Source organism: Ornithorhynchus anatinus, chromosome 11, assembly GCF_004115215.2.
Source record: "Ornithorhynchus anatinus isolate Pmale09 chromosome 11, mOrnAna1.pri.v4, whole genome shotgun sequence".
Classification (NCBI taxonomy): Eukaryota; Metazoa; Chordata; class Mammalia; order Monotremata; family Ornithorhynchidae; genus Ornithorhynchus; species Ornithorhynchus anatinus.
The window spans coordinates 62,104,560-62,127,520 of NC_041738.1; the positions used below are offsets into that span (position 1 = coordinate 62,104,560).

Consider the following 22,961-nt stretch of genomic DNA (forward strand, 5'->3'; position numbering starts at 1 on the left):
ATATGTCAGACCGCCGCTCTCCCCGCCTTCCGATCCGTATCGAGAGCACGTCTCCTCTGAGACGGCCTTCCCCAACGAATCCCCCTCTTCCCCGGCTCCCTCTTCCTTCTGCTTCATCTCCGCGCTTGGATCTCTGACCTCTGGGCATTTGCTAGACTCCCCACCCTCGATCCCACAGCACTTATTAAAAATATCTACAGGTCATATATGATTTATCTGTATCGCTGTCTGTCGTCCCCATCCCCGCCCGCCCACGCCGTTGGAGCGTACTCTCCCAGGGCTCACTACAGTGCTCTGCACACAATAAGCGCTCGACTGATCCCGCCGCCGCCGCCGCCTCCACACGGAGGAGGTCCTAAAAAACTCTCCTCAGCGATCGACTGGGCTTCCCGCGCGGCTCTCAGATCCTTCTATACGGGAAGGCCCGCTGAACACCAGATCCCATTACGGACTTCCACTCCCCAACGTGCCCGATTTTGGCCCCGAAATCCCAGCCCTTTCAGTTGATCCGAAGACTTCGATCGTTCGAAATGCTTCTACCGGCGACACTGGAGAGCAACCGAATCACGGAGCGACTGCTCTGGAGTCGACGTCCCTTCGGTAAACCGTTAGAACTCTGTAATGACGACGCTGGTATCTGTTAAGCGCTTACTACGTGCAGAGCGCCGTTCCGAGCGCTGGGGTAGACACAGGAGAACCAGGTTGTCCCACGGGGGGGGGGGGGGGGGGGCTCACCGTTGATCCCCATTTTACAGGTGAGGTAACCGAGGCACAGAGAAGCGCAGTGACTCGCCCACGGTCACCCAGCTGACGGGTGGCAGAGCCGGGATTCTGACTCCAAAGCCCACGCTCTTTCGGGGAAGTGAAAAGAGGGGAGGAAAAAAAAAATCGGATGATCGAAGCTAATCAGGGGAGATCATCAAGCGGAATAACCGACAGTATCCGCTGAGGAACTTGTTCTGAAGCCCCGAAGTCCAATCTCTGGTCAATATCGGAGGACAACCGTCGAATGGAAAACGTAAGGACCACGGTCACATTCTAGATTTCTCCAGATTCACAGCCCGCAGGGAAACAAACACCCCCGCCGGCGTCTGAGAACTTCACAGGATGGCCGCGTGAGGCGGCGAACCGGACTGATTTTCGTCGGCAGCCGATGGCGTCCGCTGAGCGCTTACTCTGTGCGGAGCACTGGGCTTAAGCCCTCGGGAGAGCACGATACAACGGAGCTGTGGTAGCCACGCCCCCCGCCCGCGTCTTCATCGCAATCAGCAAAATGCCCCGCTCTCAGTCCTGTCGGTTCCCCGCCGCTCCCGAGTCCCCCCGCGGTCCCTTTCCGGATACCGGGAATCACGATCCCCAACGGTTAAACCAGGGCCGGTTCGACTTCCCGCTCACGGCAGACGCGAGGTCCCGGCGTAAGCAGCAGGGAGCAGAATTCGCAGACATTTACCTTGCCCAGAGCGGCTCTGCCGAGAGTCTACACTTGACTGTCTCCGGTCTGGTGGTTCCTCGCTCCCTCCGTCTGTATAAAAACCAAAACGGCATAAGTATATCCCCAGGGTGGAACGACGGGGCTGGAGGCGGACGAGTCCCACTCCGCCCGACGGCGTCGAGGACGGACACCTGGCCAGTCGGTCCCGACCGGGATCGTACTGAGCCGGGGGCCCCGAGGTTCGGAGGCATCGTGCCGACTGACTACCCTCTCCCCCTGCCGGGAGGCCCAAGTCGATCCGCCCGGGCAAACCGTCGGGCGGGGGCGGGGGCCGGAAACCGGCGCCGCGGTTTCCAAGCTCCGCCGCGGACCGTGAGGCGTTGGCAGCCGGACAGCCATCCAAAACGCCATCCCCGAACGCATCCCTGCCCGGCCTCTCTACCGACCCTTCGAGCTCTGGACCCGAGTCCGGCCCCCTTCCATACAGGCGTCCACCGAAACGGTCCGGTCGCACTCTCTCAGCGGAAACGGGGAACGGTTTTCTACTAGCTCGAGAGGAAGCCGCTGGTCGCCTTCCTCTCCGTACACCTGACGAGAGAGGTGGGGGGAGCACGGGCCCGGGAGTCACGGAGACCTGGGTTCTAATCCCGGCCCCCTCACCCGGCCGCTGCGTCACCTCGGGCTAGTCGTTGCACGTCTCCGGGCCTCGGTTCCCTCGTCTGTGAAATGGAGATTACGACGGCGGACCAGAACCGCGTTCCGATCTGATCGGCACGGATCGACCCCGGGGCTCGGCGCGGTGTTCGGCTCACAGTAAGCACTTGAATACCACAGGAGAAGTCTGGACCGAATTCTTTTTCAACACGCTCTCCCCCCAAACTCTCACCTCTCGGCACAGAGACAGAGAGGTCAGGACACCCACCTCTGCTCCGCTGTACTGTCCGCCCGCATTCAAAATGACAGAGGAAAGAAACGATTGGCTTCATTTTTTTCCCATCTGCTTTCATTGCCAAGTGCCACGTCTGGGACTCTGCGCACACTAAGTGCCCAATTCATCCCACTAACGGCCATGCCAATAAGCCACTTTCTGTCGCTGGAGAGCTTGGGGATCTTCCTAGAGTCACGGAACGCCCCCCCCCCCCCCCCCCCCGCCAAAAGCCACCATTTCTCGAAAACCCCTCACAAGATCTAGACCGTAAGGCCCGGAGAAGGGAAGTGACTTTCTGAGGTCGCACAGCAGACGGGAGGCAGAGCCAGAATCGGCGCCCAGGTCCTCTCGATTCCCAGGCCCCCGCTCTATCCTCTAGGCCACGCTGCTCCTCGAGAGATCTTCCCGTCCGATGAGAAAACGCCGATCCGGGAGGCCGTTCCACAGCCGCCGAGAAAGAAGGGGCTCCGTGAGCCGGGAGCTGCACCCCGGCAGACTGGAAAGGAATGAGATACAAAACACCCAGCTCCGCGTGCGGCTCTGGCAACGCCGCGATACCAGACCGCGCGTCACAAATAAAACCTCGCCGTCTCCTGACACGCGGCACAGCGGACGCCATTCATCAGTCAAGGCGCGGATCGACCGAAGGGCTTGGAAACGCGAAGCCGGCTCAGGCTGCAAGCGGTGATGGAGTTGAATCCAAGGCAGCCGTGCGCCTGAGGGAGCAGGGGTTATCGGTCCGGTCTCGAAACGCACGTGGATAATACAGGAGGAAGCCGGCACCCCGGCACTCTTTAACTGAAAACACTCCACCGGGTTCCGTTTCACGTCCCCTCCGTCTCGGCAGCAAGGGGGACCGACGGAGCAGGGGGGCGGCCGAGACCTGGGTCCGGCCGGTCCCCTGCTAGCAGCCGGGGGCCCGCGGGCCCGCGGGCGGCGTGGCCGCTCGCCGCTCAACGGGACCTGCCCCGGTTAGCGGGCGCCTCCTTTTTTTACGGTGGCACTAGAGGCCTTCCTGCAAAAGCCAGGGTACGGGAACGGAACGGAAAGTGTCCAAGGTGACTCGGAGAAACAGCGGGCCGTTTTTCAAAGGAGAATGAACTCTGGATTATCCCTCCTTCCGCCGACCCCTTGCCGACATCTTCCCTTTGCGCCGGGGGGCAGGGATCGGGTCTGTCATACTGGACGCCCCCGAGTGCCCGGCACAGCGCTCTACACACGGTGAGCGTTCCACGGACACCGTCGACCGATCTTCGGGAAGTCCCTCTCCCCTCTCACCTGACGGACCGCTCCCCGCCCCGTCTTCAGTGCCCTTCCGAAACCGCGTCCCCTCCGGGAGGCCTTCCCGAATTAATCTCTCGTCCCCGCTCTCTTCCCCTGACACCTCTCGTCGGTCCCCTGTCACTCAAACACCGGGATATTCTAACCGCCCCCGACGGGTAGCGCTTACGCGCTGACCTTCACATTCCCTCGCTTTCCCCTGCCGTTCATTCAAGCGCCCCACTGACCCTCTCGATTACAAGCTCTCTGAGGACAGGAATCACGCCCACTGATTCTACCGTACTCCCCCGAACGCTCGGTTCGGTGCTCCGCGATCGATTACCGAGCGCTCCCTCAATACGTGCGCAGGGCACCGTATCAGCACCCGGGCGAGTACAATATAACGGATTTAGGCAGAGACGTTCCATGCCCCCGGGGAGCTCGCGGTCGAGTGGGGACGCAGACGTTAATAGGGACATGAATGAACTACGGATACGTGCCGAAAAGCAGCGTGGCCAAGTGGAAAGGGCTGGGGCCTGGCACTAATCGCGCCTCCGCCACCCGTCTGCTGCGGGACCGCGGGCGAGTCGCTTCGCCTCTCTGTGCCTCCGTCACCCCATCCGTAAGATGGGGATGAAGACGGCGAGCTCTACGTGGGGCACCCCGACGACCTCGTTATCTACCCCGGCGCTTAGAACAGCGCCTGGCACCCAGTAAGCGCTTAACAAATACCAACGGTATCATTATTCGCTGGGCCTCGGTCCCCTCATCTGCAAAGTGGGAATTCAGTACCCGGTCTCCCTCTTACTCGGATCGGGACCCGATCATCTTGCATCTACCCCACGCCTAAGACACGACCCAGAGAATGCGCTTAACGAATACCAGAAAGATAATTATCACTACTTACGTGCTCAGCACAGAGCGGACGCTCGACAGATTCTTTCGAATCTGTGGAAACATGGTGGAAAAGTGGCAGAATACAGTGCTTTAACACTGTGCAGACCGGCTGTCAAACCCTGAAGATAATGGGGTTCTGAGCATATCGGCTGTACAAAAGCCAGACCTCTCTTCCTATTTTTGCGGAAAAGTAGCAAACCTCCACTGAATAAAGGGTTTCCGGATCTTCTGTTTTACACCCGGGCACGGTTTCAGGCCCAGAACGTGCAGCGATTTCAAAATTTCTCAACCCCGACGCTGGAAAGGAACATTTGATGTCGAACCTTTAAAACCCAATAATAGAGATCCCTGGCTTCAGGGGGGACTGGGCAGCCAAGCTCTTCGAACGGTCGGAACGGGCAGAGACGGGCCGGCATCCAACCCCAGCCACCAACTCTTCAAAACCTCCTCGAACTTACCACTGGGTTTCGTGGGGGGCTTTTTTTTTTTTTTTTTAGATGAAAAGGGGGCTACGGTGACAAGAGCCTGTTCTTTCAAGATCAGGAGAAGGCCTTTCACGCCCCCTCTTTCCGGAAGGATACCGTAGGGGTCCCTCCTATCGGAAGGGTCTCGAGGGATATATTAAGACCAGCTTCCCGGCTGCTAGGGCCCCAAGGGGGAAGGAAAATCCCATTCTCTCCTAGACCCTCTCCAATCTGGCTTCCGTCCCCTCCACTCTACCGAGACTGCTCTCTCTAAGGTCACCCGTGACCTCCTTCTTGCCAAATCCAATGGCTCCTACTCCATTCTGATCCTCCTTGACCTCTCTGCTGCCTTTGACACCGTCGACCATCCCCTCCTCCTCCGTACCTTATCTCACCTCGGCTTCACGGACTCCGTCCTCTCCCGGTTCTCCTCTCACCTCTCTGGCCGATCATTCTCGGTCTCCTACGCCGGAGCCTCCTCCCCCTCCCGTCCTTTAACTGTTGGAGTTCCTCAAGGGTCAGTTCTTGGCCCTCTTCTGTTCTCCATTTACACTCACTCCCTCGGTGAACTCATCCGCTCTCACGGCTTTGACTACCATCTCTACGCAGATGACACGCAGATCTACATCTCCGCCCCTGTCCTCTCCCCCTCCCTTCGGGCTCGCATCTCCTCCTGCCTCCGGGACGTCTCCACCTGGATGTCTGCCCGCCACCTAAAACTCAACATGAGCAAGACTGAGCTCCTCATCTTCCCTCCCAAGCCCGGTCCGCTCCCAGACTTCTCCGTCACCGTGGATGGCACGACCATCCTTCCCGTCCCGCAGGCCCGCGATCTCGGTGTCATCCTTGACTCGTCCCTCTCGTTCACCCCACGCATCCTATCCGTTACCGAGACCCGCCGGTTTCACCTCTACAATATCGCCGAGATCCGCCCTTTCCTCTCCACCCAAACGGCTACCTTACTATTACGGGCTCTCGTCATATCCCGGCTAGACTACCGTGTCAGCCTTCTCTCTGACCTCCCTTCCTCCTCTCTCGCCCCGCTCCGGTCTATTCTTCACTCCGCTGCCCGGCTCATCTTCCCGCAGAAACGATCTGGGCATGTCACTCCCCTTCTTAAACAACTCCGGTGGTTGCCTATCGACCTCCGCTCCAAACAAAAACTCCTCACTCTAGGCTTCGAGGCTCTCCATCACCTTGCCCCTTCCTACCTCTCCTCCCTTCTCTCTTTCTACCGCCCACCCCGCACGCTCCGCTCCTCCGCCGCCCACCTCCTCGCCGTCCCTCGTTCTCGCCTATCCCGCCGTCGACCCCCGGGTCACGTCCTCCCGCGGTCCCGGAACGCCCTCCCTCCTCACCTCCGCCAAACTGATTCTCTTTCCCTCTTCAAAACCTTACTTAAAAATCACCTCCTCCAAGAGGCCTTCCCAGACCGAGCTCCTCTTCCCCCTCTACTCCCTCTGCCATCCCCCCTTTACCTCTCCGCAGCTAAAGCCTCATTTTCCCCTTTTCCCTCCGCTCCTCCACCTCTCCCTTCCCATCCCCACGGCACTGTACCCGTCCGCTCGACTGTATATATTTTCGTTACCCTATTTATTTTGTTAATGAATTGTACATCGCCTTGATTCTATTTAGTTGCCATTGTTTTTACGAGATGTTCTTCCCCTTGACGCTGTTTAGTGCCATTGTTCTTGTCTGTCCGTCTCCCCCGATTAGACTGTAAGCCCGTCGAACGGCAGGGACTGTCTCTATCTGTTGCCGACTTGTTCATCCCAAGCGCTTAGTACAGTGCTCTGCACATAGTAAGCGCTCAATAAATACTATTGAATGAATGAAAATCACGGCGGTAGGGCCCCTCTTCCCAACGACCTTCGCTCCTGTTTCCGCCCCTTCTCCTTACCCTCGGCGTTGGCAAGTCGAGAGAGGAGATCACATACGGAGATCCGGCCCCAAGAGCTTGCCCTACACTGGAACCTGCGATGCCTCGGCTGACATCCGAAGGAGAGCTCCCAGGCCAGCCCCTCGCCGCGAGCCGATCGGAACGATAACTGTCGGAAGGAGCCTATCCGATCCGGAGAAAACTGCAAAGCACCGGAGAGAAAAGCAGTACGCTGCTACCAAAGCAAATTTCAGTGGCACTGGCTCCCGTGGAGACAGGCAGACAGAAGAGAAGCGAGGTGGCTCAGGGGGAAAGAGCCCGGGCTTGGGAGTCAGAGGTCACGGGTTCCAAGCCCGGCTCTGCCGCCCGTCAGCTGTGTGACCGTGGGCGAGTCGCTTCACTTCTCTGGGCCTCGGTCACCGCAGCTGCAAAACGGGGATCAACCGGGAGCCTCACGTGGGACGACCCGACGACCCTGGATCTACCCCAGCGCTCGGACCACCGCTCTGCACGTAGTAAGCGCTTAACGGATACCGACATCATTATCATTAGAGACACTCTAACATCTACACTGGATTCCCTCTCTGGCCGATTTTGCAGGAAACAACTAAGCCAGAAGGGAGTAGCACTTCTCCGAGTTCTCATTTACGGAGCAGTAAGGCCCAGCATATACCCGTCCTGGAGGTTGAGAACGACTACGCAAATCTATCATTTTGCTTTACCTGGGGGGGTCAAGCAACCTTTTGGAGATGAGCCGTTCCGACGGGAGGATATTATCAATCGAGCAGCTGTCTCACCATCACGGTAAGGAAATCGACCGTGATGACTTGCTGAATTTCTAAGGCTCCCGGACTCGTTTCGTTCTATCGTCATTCCCTCCAATACCGTGAACAGGCGTATACCTGAAAGAGCACCGGAAACTTTCTGAAATGCAATTTTAAATAACTACAGCTCGCCTCTTAATCTATAGTTCCCTAACAGGACAAAAGAGAGATGTCTAGTTCGGGAATAACCACCTCTGAATACGGTGCGGTCGAAATCCCGATTCGAGTTCGCCGATCTTTTCTCTGTTACGGAAATGCTCACCGTCCGTCACCCTTCTTAGGTGTCAGACATTCCGAGAGTTCCACGATGGTCTCTTTCTCATGAGAAAGAACCACGCATATCGCCTTACGGGACTCATCTCTGGTCTGCTAAAACTGCTCCTGAGGGGTTTTGAATCCTCCGGGAGCTCTCTCCTCGTCCGATTCCCACAAACCTACGGTTACGCGGACACCGTCGAACTGCGCTGTCCTTTCTGAGGTCCGATGAACCCCGACGTTCGCTCGACTTTTCACTCTTATCTTTCCGTTCTCCTCCCAAGTAAACGATTTGGGAAGAAGGCCGTTGGGTGAAGTTGCCACCTCTGCAAATCGCACTGCACTCAACCCTTCAGCTCACCGTTCATTCGATGGCACTGATCGAGCGGCTACCGCGCGCAGAGCGCCGTATCGACAGCCGGGGGAAGTACGATACAACAGGAGACGGCGTCATTCCCCGGCCACAGCGAGCACATAGTTTAGAGGGGCGGGTGGCAGATACCTGCAGAGGCTCACCCTGGAAGCCTCAACCCTTGGGCCCCAAAAGAAAAGGTCCGAGCTCAAGGCAGAGACTGGGGTGGGAGCCCCCGAACCGCAAAACTGCTCGTTCTGACTTTCCTCAGGCTGGGGGGGGGGGGGGGGAAACAAACAAACCCAAAAAAAGGCAGAGTAGCACAGGGCTAAACATTAATCAGTCGATTATTTATCGAGTGTCTACCGGGTCCCGAGCGCTACGCCGAGCTCCCCGGGAGACTACGCTTCAGTAGAACCGGTAGATACGATCCCCCGCCCACGAGGAGCTGATCGTCGCCCAGGGGCGACCGGAATTAAAATAAATCAAAGACAGGGGAAAACGGCAAAGTAGAAGGCTCTGTGCATAAGGGGAACAAGATGCTGGAATAACAGTGCTAACGGTATTTTATTAAGTTGGCTAACGTGGGGGCGCGGATCCCCCTCCCTTCTCTGCCTCCGTTAACGACTCTGAACCTCTGAAACAACCGGATCACCCCACGCTCCACCCACAACACATCCTTCCATTTTGCCACTCTAATTTATTTTAATGTCCGCCTCGCCCCCCAGACTCTAAACTCTTTGCGGGCAGGGTTTGGGTCCACCAACCCTGCTGTACTGAGCTCACCCGAGCGCTCGGCGCAGGGCTCCGCGCACAGTAAGTGCTCAGCAAATGCCACTGACTGACCGGTCGGATGTCAATTCGTCACGGGGGGGGGGATTCCCTGCCCTAAGCGGGACCAGTGGATTCGACGGCAGGGCCGGGATTAGAACGGAGAGGCCCCGGAGCCCTCCGCGGAGGAGGGATTCGACGGTGGGAGGCGGTAACAGGGTGAAAGCCCAGGGGCGGAGCGAGAAGAGGGACTGGGATGGTGGGCGGGGAGAGAGCGAGGGAGAGAAGTCTTTATCCGCTCGAGTGTTACTAAACCGCTTTCACGGATTTCCCGGATGTATAAGAAACCGGTCGCACCACGGAATCTGGTTTCCACGACCGACCCCGTTCTGGCCCTCAATTCCCTTCTGCTCAATTCCGAACCCCTTGTACCGTTGGTGGTTTTTATTTCAACAGACGGCACAGGTCACCACTGATTCACTAGAGGAGGCTCCACTCATCTAGCTGTACGAGAGGAGGGAGAAGAGGCGGCGGCGGCAGGGGGGGGTGCCCGGTCACCCTCACATCCTCCCCGCTCGCTCATTTTCTCTCTCCTTCCCCCTCTCCCCCCCCCGCCCCCTTCCTCAGACTGACCCATTCCCTCTCCACACTCCTTTGCCCCTTCTGGCTCCCTCTCCTCTCTTTCCCCCTCCCCCCCCCGTAGCTCCCCATCCCATCCCTCAAGCCTCCCCCTGCCTCCCCCCAAACCCTCTGTCCCTTCGTCCAACCTATCCCGTCTTTCCTCTTTCCCTACCTCCCTGTTTCCCCCTTCCTCCTCTCTGATTCTCTCTCCCTCTTTCTACCTCGTCAGTACGACCGCTCGTCGTTATCCCGACCGGATGACCGCGTCCGCCTCCTTTCTGTTGAGATCTCCCGACCTCCCCCCACTTCAGTCCACACTTCACTCTGCTGCTCGCGTTATCTTTCTACAGAGACGCCCTGGGCACGTCACCCCCCTCCTCGAAGATCTCCAGCGGCCTGCCCATCGACCTTCGCAGCGAGAAAAACCTCCTCCCGTCGGCTTCCGAGCCGTCCATCCCCTCGTCCCCTCTCGCCTCACCTCCCTCCTCTCCTTCTACGGCCCGGCCCTCACACCCCGCTCCTCTGCCGCCTCTGACCTCCTCACGGGGCCTCGCCCTCGCCTCTCCCGCCGTCGACCCCCGGGCCCACGTCCTCCCCCCGTCCCGGAACGCCCTCCCTCCTCACCTGCGCCAAACCACCTCTCTTCCCCCCTTCGGAGCCCTACCGAGGGCTCACTCCTCCAGGAGGCCCTCCCAGACCGAGCTCCCCTCCCCTTCGCCCCTACTCCCTCCCTCTGTTCTACCCCCCCCGCCTCCCAGCACTTGCGCAGACTGGGGCGTATTTATTATTCTATTGACGATGCGTCTACATCTGTGATTCTACTGATTTATACCGCTGCTACCGATGCCTGTCCGCTTGTTCCGTCGTCTGTCTTCTAGACCGTGAGCCCTCCGGGTAGGGACTGTCTCTGTCTGTTGTCACACTGTACTTTCCAAGCGCTTAGTACAGTGGTCTGAACACAGTAAGCGCTCAATAAATACGACCGAGTGAACGATTGATTCTCTGTTCCTCCTTCCCCTCTTTCCCCGCTCTCTTTCCCTCTGCCTTGCCTTCTTCGTTCTGGGTCAAATGGCCTCCTCTGTCTTTGCCCCCCCCCCCCCCCCCCCCCGTGGATACCTACTCTGATGTCTTCTCCCCGTCCCTCTCTGCTTCCCGCGGCCCCGTCTGCTAACTCCACCCGGGATCCCCCCAGTCGACCCCGACTTTTCCCTCACGAGTGACGGCTACGGTAACCGTCGGTTCCCGGGGACGGGTATCGTCGGGTCACGTGAGACCGGAAGGGCGGGCGCCGGCCTTCTCGCGTCTCGGTATTCAAACGAATACCATCGACCGAACGCCAAGTCTCTATTCTGCCGCTCACGGGCGAGTCTCTGACCCCTGGCCGCGACCCCAGAGACTCCCCCCCCGACCCCAACGCGCTGAGGTACGTACCTCTAAATTACACATCGGAAATTCTTCGCTCGTCTTCCCGCCTCCCCCTCTAGACCGTAAGCTCACCGCGGGACCGCCGACTCCGTCTGCGCTGTCCTCTCTCCAACGCTCAGCCCGGCGCTCCGCTCCTAGTAAGCGCTCACCGAATACCCACTGAATGCCCGGGTCCGCGCGAGCCCGAGGGGGGCGAGCCAGCGTGAGGGCAGCCCGTGAACATCTCAGCGAAGAGTTCTCGGAGGAGATCCGCGCTGCTGCCGAGAGGGCCGCTCCGAGGGTCCCCGGGGAAACCCGGCCGAAATCCCCGCCGCAGCGGTTGCACGAGGAGGAACGGTTGGGGTCCGAGCTAAGAAGCAGAGACCCCTCCACCTGTCGCCAGCTGCCAAATCTCCCGCGGCGGTCGAGAGAGAGGGGGCCAAAACAGACGGGCCCAAAACTACGAGAGGCCTCGGCCAAGGAAGAGAGGAGACCGATGACGCTCAGGACACGACGCCGATCGAGAGCGATCTAGTCGGAGGTAGGACTCGACGGATCCGTGGAGGGGAGAAGAGGGGCGGGCCCAAAAGGACAGTGCGGGGCAGACAGAGAGTGAGAGCGAGGTGATGACGGTCGACCGGGCGCCCGCGGGGTACAGGTTCGGGAAACCGGCCGGGCACCAGTCCGCTCAAGGCGTGAGCACACCTGACTCCCGGTAGGAGCGACGGAGTACGAAAGAGCAAACTCATCTACGGAACCAGAGAGCGAGGCGGGAGAGTCATCGCGTCCCGTCGGACGCTTTCCACAGGAGGAAGGCTCCTTCAGAAGCAGCACGGGCGGGGCGGGGGAAGCAGAGTGGCCGGGCGGGAAGAGCACGGGCCTGGGAGTCGGAAGACCCGAGCTCCGGTCCCGGTCCCGCCACTGGTCTGCCGCGTGACCTCGGGCAAGTCTCCTAACTCCTCCGCGTCTCGGCTACCTCACCCGCAGAACGGGGATCGGGACGTCGAGCTCCACGTGGGACACGGACCGCGTCCGACCTGATCAGCCCGGACTCCGTCCGGCGCCCCGCACTAGGTAAGCGCCTCCCAAATACTATCCGGCAGACGAAAGGCCGGGGCCGGGCCTTCATTTCAAACGGGAGACGGGAGGAGCGACCGAAAGCCAAGTCAGTGGGCCCACGAAATTTCCAGAAACACCCCCGGTGTCTGATGGCGTGCGTGTGTTCTAAGCGCCGGGCCGTGGGTCAGGTGGTCCCACGTGAGGCGCGCAGTTAATCCCCATTTTACGGACGAGGTAACTGAGGCACGGAGGAGTCAGGTGACCCGCCCACGGTCGTGGGGGACGGGTACGGGACAGGAGGTGTAAGAAGCAGCGGATCGGAAGGTCGAGACGGGAGGCCACCGGTCCCCGGAGGCTCCTTCCAGTCGTCGGTTCCGGTTACCCGCCAACCAAACCCCTGACGAGCGGGTGCCAAACGGAGCCTAGGCTTCATTAAGGAGACGGACGTGTCAGCCCGCCTTACCCGGCACCCGGACCCCGGTCCCGACCTCTTTGTCCAATCAAGCCGCCCGGAACCAGACTCACGAGAGCAATCTCGAAAACAGCAGCGGAGAGCTCCGAGAAATCCCCCGGGGAACCCCGCGCTCCTCCGCGGACGATCCGAGGACGCGCCCGGACCCAGGAAGCCGCCTTTTGGAGTCCGACTCCAAAGGAGAGGCCCCTCTGGGGAATGGGACTGAGGTCCTCTAGAGTCGCACCGTGGCTACGCCTCCCTCCGGCCCCACGGCACCCCGGGTGGACGAAACACCGCGAGAAGCGGGCGGCGAGCGGCGGGAAGGGAAGGGGCACGTTCACACGGGTACGATGAACTGAAAGCGAGAACGGAGGCCGGCCGGCCATCCGTCTCACCGCTCTCTGACGGAGCGCGGGAGTCTCCGCAGCATCGCCGGTCCGCCTCGGACGCACCACTCCTCGACAGGACCGGTAAACAAAGGGCTCTCTGAAACGCGCGAGCGACCTCACGTCGGTCGAAGAACCTGTCTCGCAAGAGAGATCCGGGTCTAGCAAATAAAAAACGCCCGCGTCGGATTAAACCTGCACTGAGCCTCCGGTCCGTTTCCAGGCCCCCGCCCGTCAGCTCGGAAGACTGAACGGCGGGCCCGTCGGCTCTCAGCGTCCCGCGGATCTCCCACTCCTCGTGCCCGTCCGGACGATTCTGGCCGCCGCCGCCCAGAACCGGAGACTCCGAGCTGACCGCGGGCGAGGATCGCGTCTACCCGCCCTGTCGGGGCGCGCTCTTCCAAGCCCCCGGCACGGTGCTCTGCGGGTAGCGAGCCCTCGACGGATGCCGCCGCCGGCGCCGCCGCCGGAACCACCTTCGGCACGAGGCCGAGGGCGGTAACCTTCGACCGCGGCGGCCCCGTGAGGTAACCGGGCGGTCGGCGAGGGCGGCAGAAGAAATCCATCCCAATTGCAGACGCCCTCATTTGAATCAATTTTCACGCGGCGCACTGAGCTCGGCCTAGATACCTCAAATCGACCGCGGGTATCACTTTCTTAATTTCGAGCGCAGCCCCCGAAACGGCGCGGTGCTCGGGGCGGCTTCGCGGCGATGGATCCTTCCGGCCCAGTTCTACCCGATTCACGCAGAGCCCCGGGTTAATTCCCGCAAAGAACGGTCACGACGACGATTCTCTTAGGCATCCGCCGTGTGCCGGGCGCTTTATTTACCGAGCGCCGGGGCGGATGGGAAGATAAGCAGGCGGAACCAAGTCCCCGCCCCGCGCGGGGCTCAAGTGTAAGGGGGAGGGGCAGCAGGCGCGGGATTTAACGATAAGGGAACCGAGGCGGGGAAGTGAAGTGCGGCACAACGGGCAGGCGGAGGGAAACATTACCGCCCGGGTCCTCTGACCCGAGCAGTCCATCGACGGTACTCGTCGAGAGCTAACCGTGTGCAGGGCACCGAGCCGAACGCTTGGGCGAGCTCGGTACCGTCGACACGCGAGCCCCACGCGGGATGATCTGACGGCCCTCCGTCTACCCGAGCGCTCGGAACGGTGCCCTGCACGTACGGAGGCGCTTAACGAGTACCGTAATTATCATCATTATCGTATAATCAAGTCGGCAGACGCATCCCCCGCCCACAGCCCAGGCCCGGGCTCCCTCCGCCGGGCCGCGCCGCTCCGTGTCGGATCCCGACTCACGCAGGGGGGGCCGACCTTCGGGGCCTCCCACGCTCAGTCGGGTGGGAGGGAAAAAAGGGGCCCGTCGACCATCTCACCCAACCATCGCCACGGCGAAGGACCCGAGGAGCCGAAAGAAATCGCAAGCGCCCTAAAGCGACGGGACACGGTCGCGCCCCCCCCCCCCCCCCCCCCCCCCCCCCGGGGCTCCGACGAAGTAAAGTCCACCGGATATTTAAGCCCGCGGTAAGGAAGGCCGGAGAGTGTCGGGACGACGGCGGAAGCAGCCCGGCCTTGAAGCTCCGTTTCGGATAACGGGACCGGAAGGGCAAACGGCCGTTCCGGTGGAGGGGAGGCCTTTTCCGGAGAAGGCTTCTAATGAATCAGGCTGCGATCCAACCCCGGGGACTCTCCGTTGAACGGAGATCTGACCGGCTGGGGCGCGGAGGTCACATCTTTGCAGTTGCCCACGGAGAGCTGTGAGAAGACTCTTGCGGACCGCCGGATCGTCCCCGGCGGGACAGAAATAGTACAGTCGGGACAACCTGGCCGTGGCCAAAGACAGATTCTCTTCAGGGCCCCCACTTCAGCCACGGAGTTTTACTTTCGACCCGCCTAATGAGATGACGGGAACGATCATCACCCGGGTACCCGTCAGGCGCCCACCACGCGCCACGCGCCGCTCCGAGCCCCGGGGCAGACACGAGGGAATCCGGTCGGACATCCGGTCGGACCCGGTCCCCGCCCCGCAGCGGACCCACGCTCCGGTCCCTGTTTCGGACCGCTGAGGCGACCGAGGCGCGGAGCGGCCAAGTGACTGGCCCGAGGTCACAGAGCGGGGATTACGACCCACGACCTCCCGACTCCCGGCCCTACGCGCTATCTCAGAGAAGCGGCGTGGCTCGGCGGAAGGAGCCCGGGCTCGGGAGTCGGAGGTCGTGGGTTCGAATGCCGGCCCCGCCCTTCGTCGGCCGGGTGAGCGTGGGCCAGCCACCTCGCCCCTCCGGGCCCCGGTGACCTCACCTGGAAAATGGGGACGAAGGCTGGGAGCCTCACGTGGGACACCCGGATGACCCCGCATCCCCCCCCCCCCCCGGCGCCCAGACCGGCGCTCTGCACCTCGCCAGCGCTTGACAGACACCGACGTCGTTATCACCGTCACTGTCGAAAGCTGCTGGGAACAGGGCGTGCGGGGGAGGGGGGCGGGACGACCTTAGCGGATAGCGCACGGTCTGCGAGTCAGAGGGACCTGGGTCCGTCCCCTCACTCGTCCCTTTGTTCAGCTGGCGTTACCGAGCGCTTCCTGTGTGCGGGGCACCGCACTAGGCGCTTGGGAAAGTACGATTCGCCACCGTCTCGAAGTCTAGAAGCAGCGTGGCTCGGTGGAAAGCGCCCGGGCGTCGGAGGACGTGGGTTCCGATGCCGGCTCCGCCGCTCGTCTGCTGTCCGACCTCGGGCGAGCCACCGATCTTTCCCGCGGCTCGGTCACCTCATCTGTAAAATGGAGATTGAGACCGCGGGCCTCACGCGGGACAAGCCGATTGCTTTGGATCCACCACGGCGCTTAGTACGGTGCTGGGCACAACGTGAGCACCTAACAGATTCCACCGCCCTTATCATCAGAAGGGGGAAGACGGACGTCAGAAACGAGGGCTCCGATCCCGGCTCTGCCACCTGTCCGCCGGGCGACCTCGGGCCGCTCGCTTGACTTCTCTGGGCCTCAGTCCCTCCTCTGTAAAACGGGGATCGAGACCGTGAGCCCCGCGCGGGTCGGGGATCGTATCCAACCCGACCGGCTCGTATCCACCCCGGCGCCTGGAACGGCCCTTGACGTCTAACGAGTGCTTGACGGGCACCGTCATTATCACGATCATCATCGTCGTCGTCGTCGTCGTCCGCGGTGGGATCTTGCCCCCCCGCAGCGTTCGGGCATCGCTTCGGGGCCGGACCCGGAAGGGACCCTACGTAATCGCTGGCAAACATCCCCGTGTCGAAACCGCGTTTCCAAAGAACGCGACCGGCTCCCGGGGCTCTGTATGTACCGAGACTGTTCGGAAGCAGATCGCGGCGAACGAATAAGACCGGCGCAGCATTAGTCGCACATTACCGGGGGGGGGGCAGGGAGAAATTCTAAAAAAGAGAGTACGAGCATTCAGGCATCGAAATTAACGTAATTAATATCTGCTCGGGGGCGATGGCGTAGAGGTCAGCGGGACAGCGTGGGGAGCAATCAACCGAAAGCAGTGGTTACCGTCACTAAATTTTAAAGGGTCTAACGTGCCACGTTACGAACGTCCTAACTCAGAAGTATTATTTTGAGCGCGGGTTTCGATCGATCCGGGGGAAGGAAGCACAGAGATCATTCGGCGAAATCACCCAGAGCTACTCCTCGCAGACCGCATCCGTCTCGGACGTCCCTACGGTGTTCCGTTAAGCGTCTACTACGCGCCGGACGCTATCGATCACCGGGGCGACTTCCGGCCCATCGGGTCGGACCCGGTCCGCGGCCCGCACGGGGGCTCGCGGCCTCGATCCCCATTTCACGGACGAGGCGACCGAGGCCCGGGGGAGTGAAGCGGACTTGCCCAAAGTCACCCCGCAGACAAGCGGCCGAGCCGGAAAAGAGGCCGGGGTCCCTCGGACTCCCGGCGCCGCGCTCCATCCACCGGGCCGCGCCGCCTCTCGACTACCTGTGTGGGGTTTAATGGAAACAGTGAGGTTCAGTCAACGTTTCGGAACTTTTTTTTTTTTTTTTTTTTAACCGACGCCCCGAGGGGCTCTCCGGCGGCCGGCTTTGAGGACTCTTCACGAATGGCCTAGAAATGAAAAGACAAATCCACCCGCAGATACTCGGTGGCAGGAATCCTCCCTCTCACCCAAGGGTACGGAAACATCAACGGAGAGCCCGCAAGCCCGCGACTTGACTGGAACCTCTCCACCGAGGAATCCGCACCCACACAAAGGGAAGAGGTCCACGTAGATAATAACGATAACCGCGGCACTCGTCCGACGCGCGCCACGGGGCCGAGAAGCGCGCCGAGCGCTGGGGTAGGTGAACGGGATAAGCGGATCCCGCTCGGGGCTCACGATCGAAGTGAGGAAGGGGAGCGGTTACTGATTGCCACGTAGCGACCGCCCGGACTCGGCGCGCGGCCCGCGGTGACCCTTCCCAAGCGCCCGGTACGGCGCTCCGCACACGGGAAGCGCTTCGGGGATCCGGCTGAAACTGAGAGCTCACCTCCTCCAGGAGGCCTTCCCAGACCGAGCCCTCCCTTCTCCCTCCCCTCCCCCCACTCCCTCCCTCTGCTCTTCCCCCTTCCCCTCCCCGCAGCGCTTAGCGCCTACTCGTGGATGATATTTATGGCCCTATTTATTCTGCTTAACGACGTGCACGGATCTACGAGGCCATCTGTCTCGATGACCCCGCCGCCAGACTACCTGTTCCGTTCCGTCGTCCGTCTCCCCCGCTTCGACCGCGAGCCCGCCGTCGGGCGGGGAGGGTCTCCGTCTGCCGCCGGATCGCCCGTCCCGAGCGCTGGGTCCGGCGCTCCGCGCCTAGTCGGCGCTCGGGAAATGCGACCGAATGAGTGAATCACCTTCTGAAGATCGCTCGGGGCCAAAATCGCACCAGCCCAAGGGAATCGACGCAGGACGTTCCGTTCCATTTAGCGCTCCTGCTTCAGTGGGCCGTTCATCCCCTCGATTCTATTTACCGCCGTCGTCCTCGTCCGTCCGTCTCCCCCGACCGGACCGTGGGCCCGTCGACGGGCGGGGACCGTCCCTGTCCGTCGCCGACCCGTCCGTTCCGAGCGCTCGGCGCGGCGCTCCGCGCACGGTAAGCGCCCAGTAAATACCACTGAACGAAGGAACGGACGGACGGACGGACCCCGGAGGTCACAGCCGGGGCTGCTGCTTCTCCCAGTGTACCGCGGCCCAACTCCAAAGACGCTGTCGCGCTTAAGGCGGGGCTCACCGAGCCCCATCTCACTCACAACTCCGTCGCGTTGCCCTTTCCGAGGTCCTCGGTGCGGGCTTCGGTACGCGGTAAGCGCTCGATGAACGCCGGTGACGGATCCATCTGCTTGAGTTCCGCAGCCGCCGCAGACTTCCGTCAACCGCCCCGACCGTCTCTGTCCCGGGCTTTCTTCATTCATTCGGTAGTATTTACCGAGCGCTGACCACGCGCACGGCACCGTACTGAGCGCTCGGAACGGACGATTCGGCAACGCAGAGAGACCGCCCCCGCCCGGTGACGGGCTCGCGGTCTAAACGGGGGAGACGGACGGCGGAGCGAAAGGGAAGGGAACGAAACGACGTCATCGGGGTAAACGGGCTCGAGGAGACAGACGCCTCATCGACGAGATAAACAGGGACGTGGATTCATTCGCTCACTCGATAGTTTTCACCGCGCGCTCGCTAGGTGCGGAGCACCGTACTGAGCGCTCGGAACGGACGATTCGGCATCGGAGAGAGACCGCCCCCGCACCGGCGACGGGCTCGCGGTCCGAACGACGGGCCCGCGAGCTCTCCCTTGCCCAGCCGAAACGGCTCCTCCTCTTTTCTCCGCCTGTGAAACTCTATTGCTCCTTTTCCCTGTTCAGTCCTCCCCCCCCCGTTTCATCCCCCCACTAAAGTCGCTCCGTCGGCCCCGTGTCCGTAAGGATGCCGTCGGTTTAACGCCGCGCTTTCGGACGGGGCCGGGCGAGGTAAACTCGAAACGGCGTTTTTCCACTTGAACGGTCTGGATTATCTTTTTTACGATACCTGCCGAGCGCCTCTTTACGCGCCAGGCCCCGTATCAAAACGAACTGGGCAAACAGGGGTGAATCGAGTCGGACACGGGGCCCGACCCAGACGGGGTTCCCGGCATCGAATCCCCACGCGACCGATGAGGGACCCGAGGCACGGGGAAGTGGAACGACCCGCCCGAGGTAACACGGCGGGCACGGGGCGGAGCCGGCACCCGAACCCGGGTCCTTCCGACCCCCGGGCCCGGGATCCGGTCACCGGGCTGCGCCGCCCGCTGCGCTTCCCGCGCCGCTTCTCCGGAGAGACCAGGAGAGCCGGGGGGGGGAGGATGAAACGGGGAGCACGTAGAACCGAACGGGGAGAACGGGAAACGTCTCAACGGCCCGTCGTTCCAGTGGTCGGAACCTGCCCTCGATGGGCGGGAGGAGGACTGCGGATTGGCCGCTGCTCTTTCCACAGCCAACCCAGAAAGCCAAAACGGCGGGAAGGTCTCCTGTAAAGACAGCGGAAGGATACGGAAGAAGGGTGACGGGACGAAGGTACCGACTCGTAAGCTCTCTCGCACAAAGGTCTACCGCGGGCTCCCGGCCGTTTCGAAATCCCGTCCTTCCGCCCAAGTCCCCCGTTCGGAGACTTCTCTCTCGTCTCTCGACGGCACCCGGCGGGCGCCTCCTCTGTGCCGGGCGCCGTACCGAGCGCCGGGGTAGATCCAAGCTAATCGGGTCGGACGCAGTCCACGCGCCGCCCGGGGCTCGCCGCCCTCACCCCCGTTCTCCAGACGAGGTAACCGAGGCCCGGAGAAGCGGAGCGATTCGCCCGAGGGCGGGCAGCGGCTAAGCGTCGCGGGCGCGGGTCCCAGGCCCCGCCCGCTGGCGACCGCGCGGCCGGGTCACCTCACTTCCCTTCGCCTCGGTTCCCTCGTCGGTCCAATGGGGATGAAGACCGGGAGGCCCGCGTGGGGCCACCCGACGACCCCGCATCTCCCCCAGCGCCTGGAACGGGGCTCCGCGCACGGCGGGCGCTCAACGGACACCGGCGTCATTAAGTGGCGGAGCCGGGGCCGGGATCGGAACCCCGGGGGCTTCTCTCCCGGGCCCACGCTCCTGCCACCTGGCCGCGCTCCTCCTCTCCCGGAAAGACCGAAAGGAGAACCAACGTCACCGGGCTGAACCCCACGGAGCGGCTGCAGGGTGGAGGACAGTCGGTCGGCGGGGCGATCCTGCCCGTCGAGCCCTTACCACGTGCGGAACGCCGCTCTCAGCACCTCCGCCCATTCGGCAGTCGACGGCATTTATCGAGCGCCCGCTACGTGCAGAGCACCGGGCCGAGCGCTCGGACCGGACGGGTCGGCGACGGACGGAGACGGTCCCCCGCCCTCCGACGGGCCCCGCGGTCCGATCGGGGGAGACGGACGGACGGGGACGGCGGCGGCGGGCAGAGTCGGGGGGGAAGAACGTCCCGTGAAAACGGCGGGCGACTCAACGGGATCGAGGCGACGTACGTCTCGTTAACAAAGCGGGTAGGGCGATGACAAGATAAACAGGGCAACGGACGGAGAGAGAGATAAACGGTAACGGCTAAACGAACCAACAGGACGCTGCAACAGAGACGTCCCCCGCCCGCAGCCAGCTTACGGTCTAGGGGAGTCTACGGGCCGGATGACAGCCTTCTGTCCTCCCCACTCACCCGACAGCATTTATCGAGCGCTTGCTACGGGCGGAGCACCGTACTAAGCGCCTGGAACGGACGAACCGGTAACGGACAGAGACGGTCCCCGCCCGACGACGGGCCCACGGTCCGAGCGGGGGAGAGGTCCGGAGCGTTCCGTACGGCGCTTAAGGAACGCCACCATCACCGCTGCTAGAAGCGCGATGCAGGGGAGGGAGAGCAACTCACACGCCGGGAAACCCGCCGTCCCGCAGCGGTGACCTCTGGCTCTCCTCCTCCCGGCTTCCGCCGACGGATAAAGGACGCAGACGTTTCACTTCCCGCCTCGCTTCCGCGGCCCAGAGAAATCGGGGCTCGAAGCCGACGAGCGGGCCGGAGAACGACCCCCGTCCGTTCGCCGCCGGGCGAGGTAGCGAAACGAGGGAGGGCCCGTGGGCGGGGGCATCTGCGGGCTCCCCGGTCGGAGGCCGGGCGCAGGGGTGGAACGGGTGCGTGGTCCCCGGACACGCCGGGAGAGGAGGCGGGCCGCCGCCGACCCCGCCGAAACCGGACGTAAACACCCTGAACACCCCTGGAGATCCCCGGGAGGGCCCCTCTAACGATAACGACCACGTCGGTATCCGTTAAGCGCTCACTGTGCGCCGGGCGCCGTCCTAAGCGCCGGGGTAGGCGTGGGCGAGTCGGGTCGCCCCACGTGGGGCTCACGGTCTTCGTCCCCGTTTTCCAGACGAGGTGACCGAGGCGCCGGGAAGTCAGGCGACTCGCCCCAAGTCCCACGGCCGACGAGCGGCCGAGCCGGGACCCGAAGCCAGGACCTCCGACTCCCAAGCCCGTGTTCTTCCCACCGAGCCGCCCCGCTTCCCCGCCGGCCCCCACGGGGCTCCCGGGAGGGCCTCGGCCAAGAGCTGGGGGGGCATCAGGAAGGCGCTGACCCCCGGCGATCTCTGGGGAAGAAGGAAATAACGCTGGCATCTGTCCGGCGCTTACTAGGTGCGGAGCACCGTCCTAAGCCAAGCGCTGGGGGGGATACGAGGTGATCGGGTGGTCCCTCGTGGGCTGGCGGTCATCATCCCCGTTCCCCGGATGAGGCCGCCGAGGCCCGGAGAAGCGAAGCGACTCGCCCGCGGTCGCGCAGCAGACGAGCGGCCGAGCCGGGAGTCGAACCCGCCACCTCTGACTCCCCAGCCCGCGCTCTTTCCGCCGAGCCCCGCTGCTTCTCGTCCCGTTAGGGCGACCGCCTCTCTTCAGCTTCAGGGACCTCAGCTCCCGATCTCGCATCGTCTTCCACCAACGCCCACTTCCGCTCTATCTATTCTGTACGATTCTGTTTATTCTATACGACTCCGTTGATCCCATACGATTCCGCCTACCGCCACGGCCGCCGTCCCCGTCCGTCCGCCTCCCCCGATCGGACCGCGGGCCCGTCGGAGGGCGGGGACCGTCTCCGTCCGTCGCCGACCCGTCCGTTCCGAGCGCTCGGTCCGGCGCTCTGCCCGTAGTAGGCGCTCGGTAAGTACCGGCGTGCGAACGAACGGATTCTAGACGAGCCAAAGCGGTCCGGGGCGACGGCTGGTTTCCCGACTCCGTCCGAGGGAGGCACCTCGGGTTGGATCGCGGTCGAACCCGACCGCCGGGCGGAGGGCCGCCCGGAGAGCGGCGACGGACGGAATTCGCCCGACCCTCCAGGGTGCGCGTCCCGTCGCGGACGCCCCGGGGGCGGCCCACGGGGACTCGTTTATCGTCCCGATACGGTTCCTTTCGAATCAGCCCCGGCCGGGATAGCTCGTTAGGCTCGTTGGGTTCGGCGGATCTCTTCAACGCGGGAGTACGCGCTCCGCCGACCGCTCCGCTCCTCGATCTCCGAATTCACGTCTCCGTCTCGGGGGGGGGGGGGGGCCGACACGGACCCAAGACCGACGAGCCGCTCAACCGCTCGCCCGCGTCCTTCTCCTCCGCGAAGAGGCCGACGTCGAAAGGTCGAGCGGCTTCCGAGAGGAGGACGGGGAAGCGGCGCGGCGGAAAGAGCCCGGGCTCGGGGGTCCGAGGTCACGGGTTCGGGTCCCGGCCCCGCCGCCCGGCAGCCGCGCGACCGCGGGCGACCCCGGGCCCCGGTCACCTCATCGGCCGGGCGGCGATTAACACCGCGAGCCTCGCGCGGGGCTGCCCGGGGACCCCCGCATCTCCCCCGGCGCTCGGAACGGTGCTCCGCGCAGAGTGAGCGCTTAACGGGCGCCGGCGGCGGACGGAGCCCGGGGCCGGGCGTCGGCGGGACCCG

General features: G+C 62.7%; 1 protein-coding gene across 3 annotated transcripts in view; it reads right to left on the reverse strand.

Moving 5' to 3' along the window:
* The window catches only part of TANC2 (tetratricopeptide repeat, ankyrin repeat and coiled-coil containing 2), a 404,350-nt gene that overhangs the window by 261,628 nt on the left and 119,761 nt on the right, over positions 1 to 22,961 (reverse strand). For 2 of the 3 annotated variants that reach the window (XM_039913595.1, XM_039913596.1), the window contains exon 4: positions 1,451 to 1,522. The exons of the other annotated variant lie outside the window; for it this stretch is intronic. In XM_039913595.1, the coding sequence (XP_039769529.1) occupies positions 1,451 to 1,522 (72 nt within the window). The remainder of the gene's footprint in view (positions 1 to 1,450; positions 1,523 to 22,961) is intronic. 3 annotated transcript variants of the gene reach the window in all.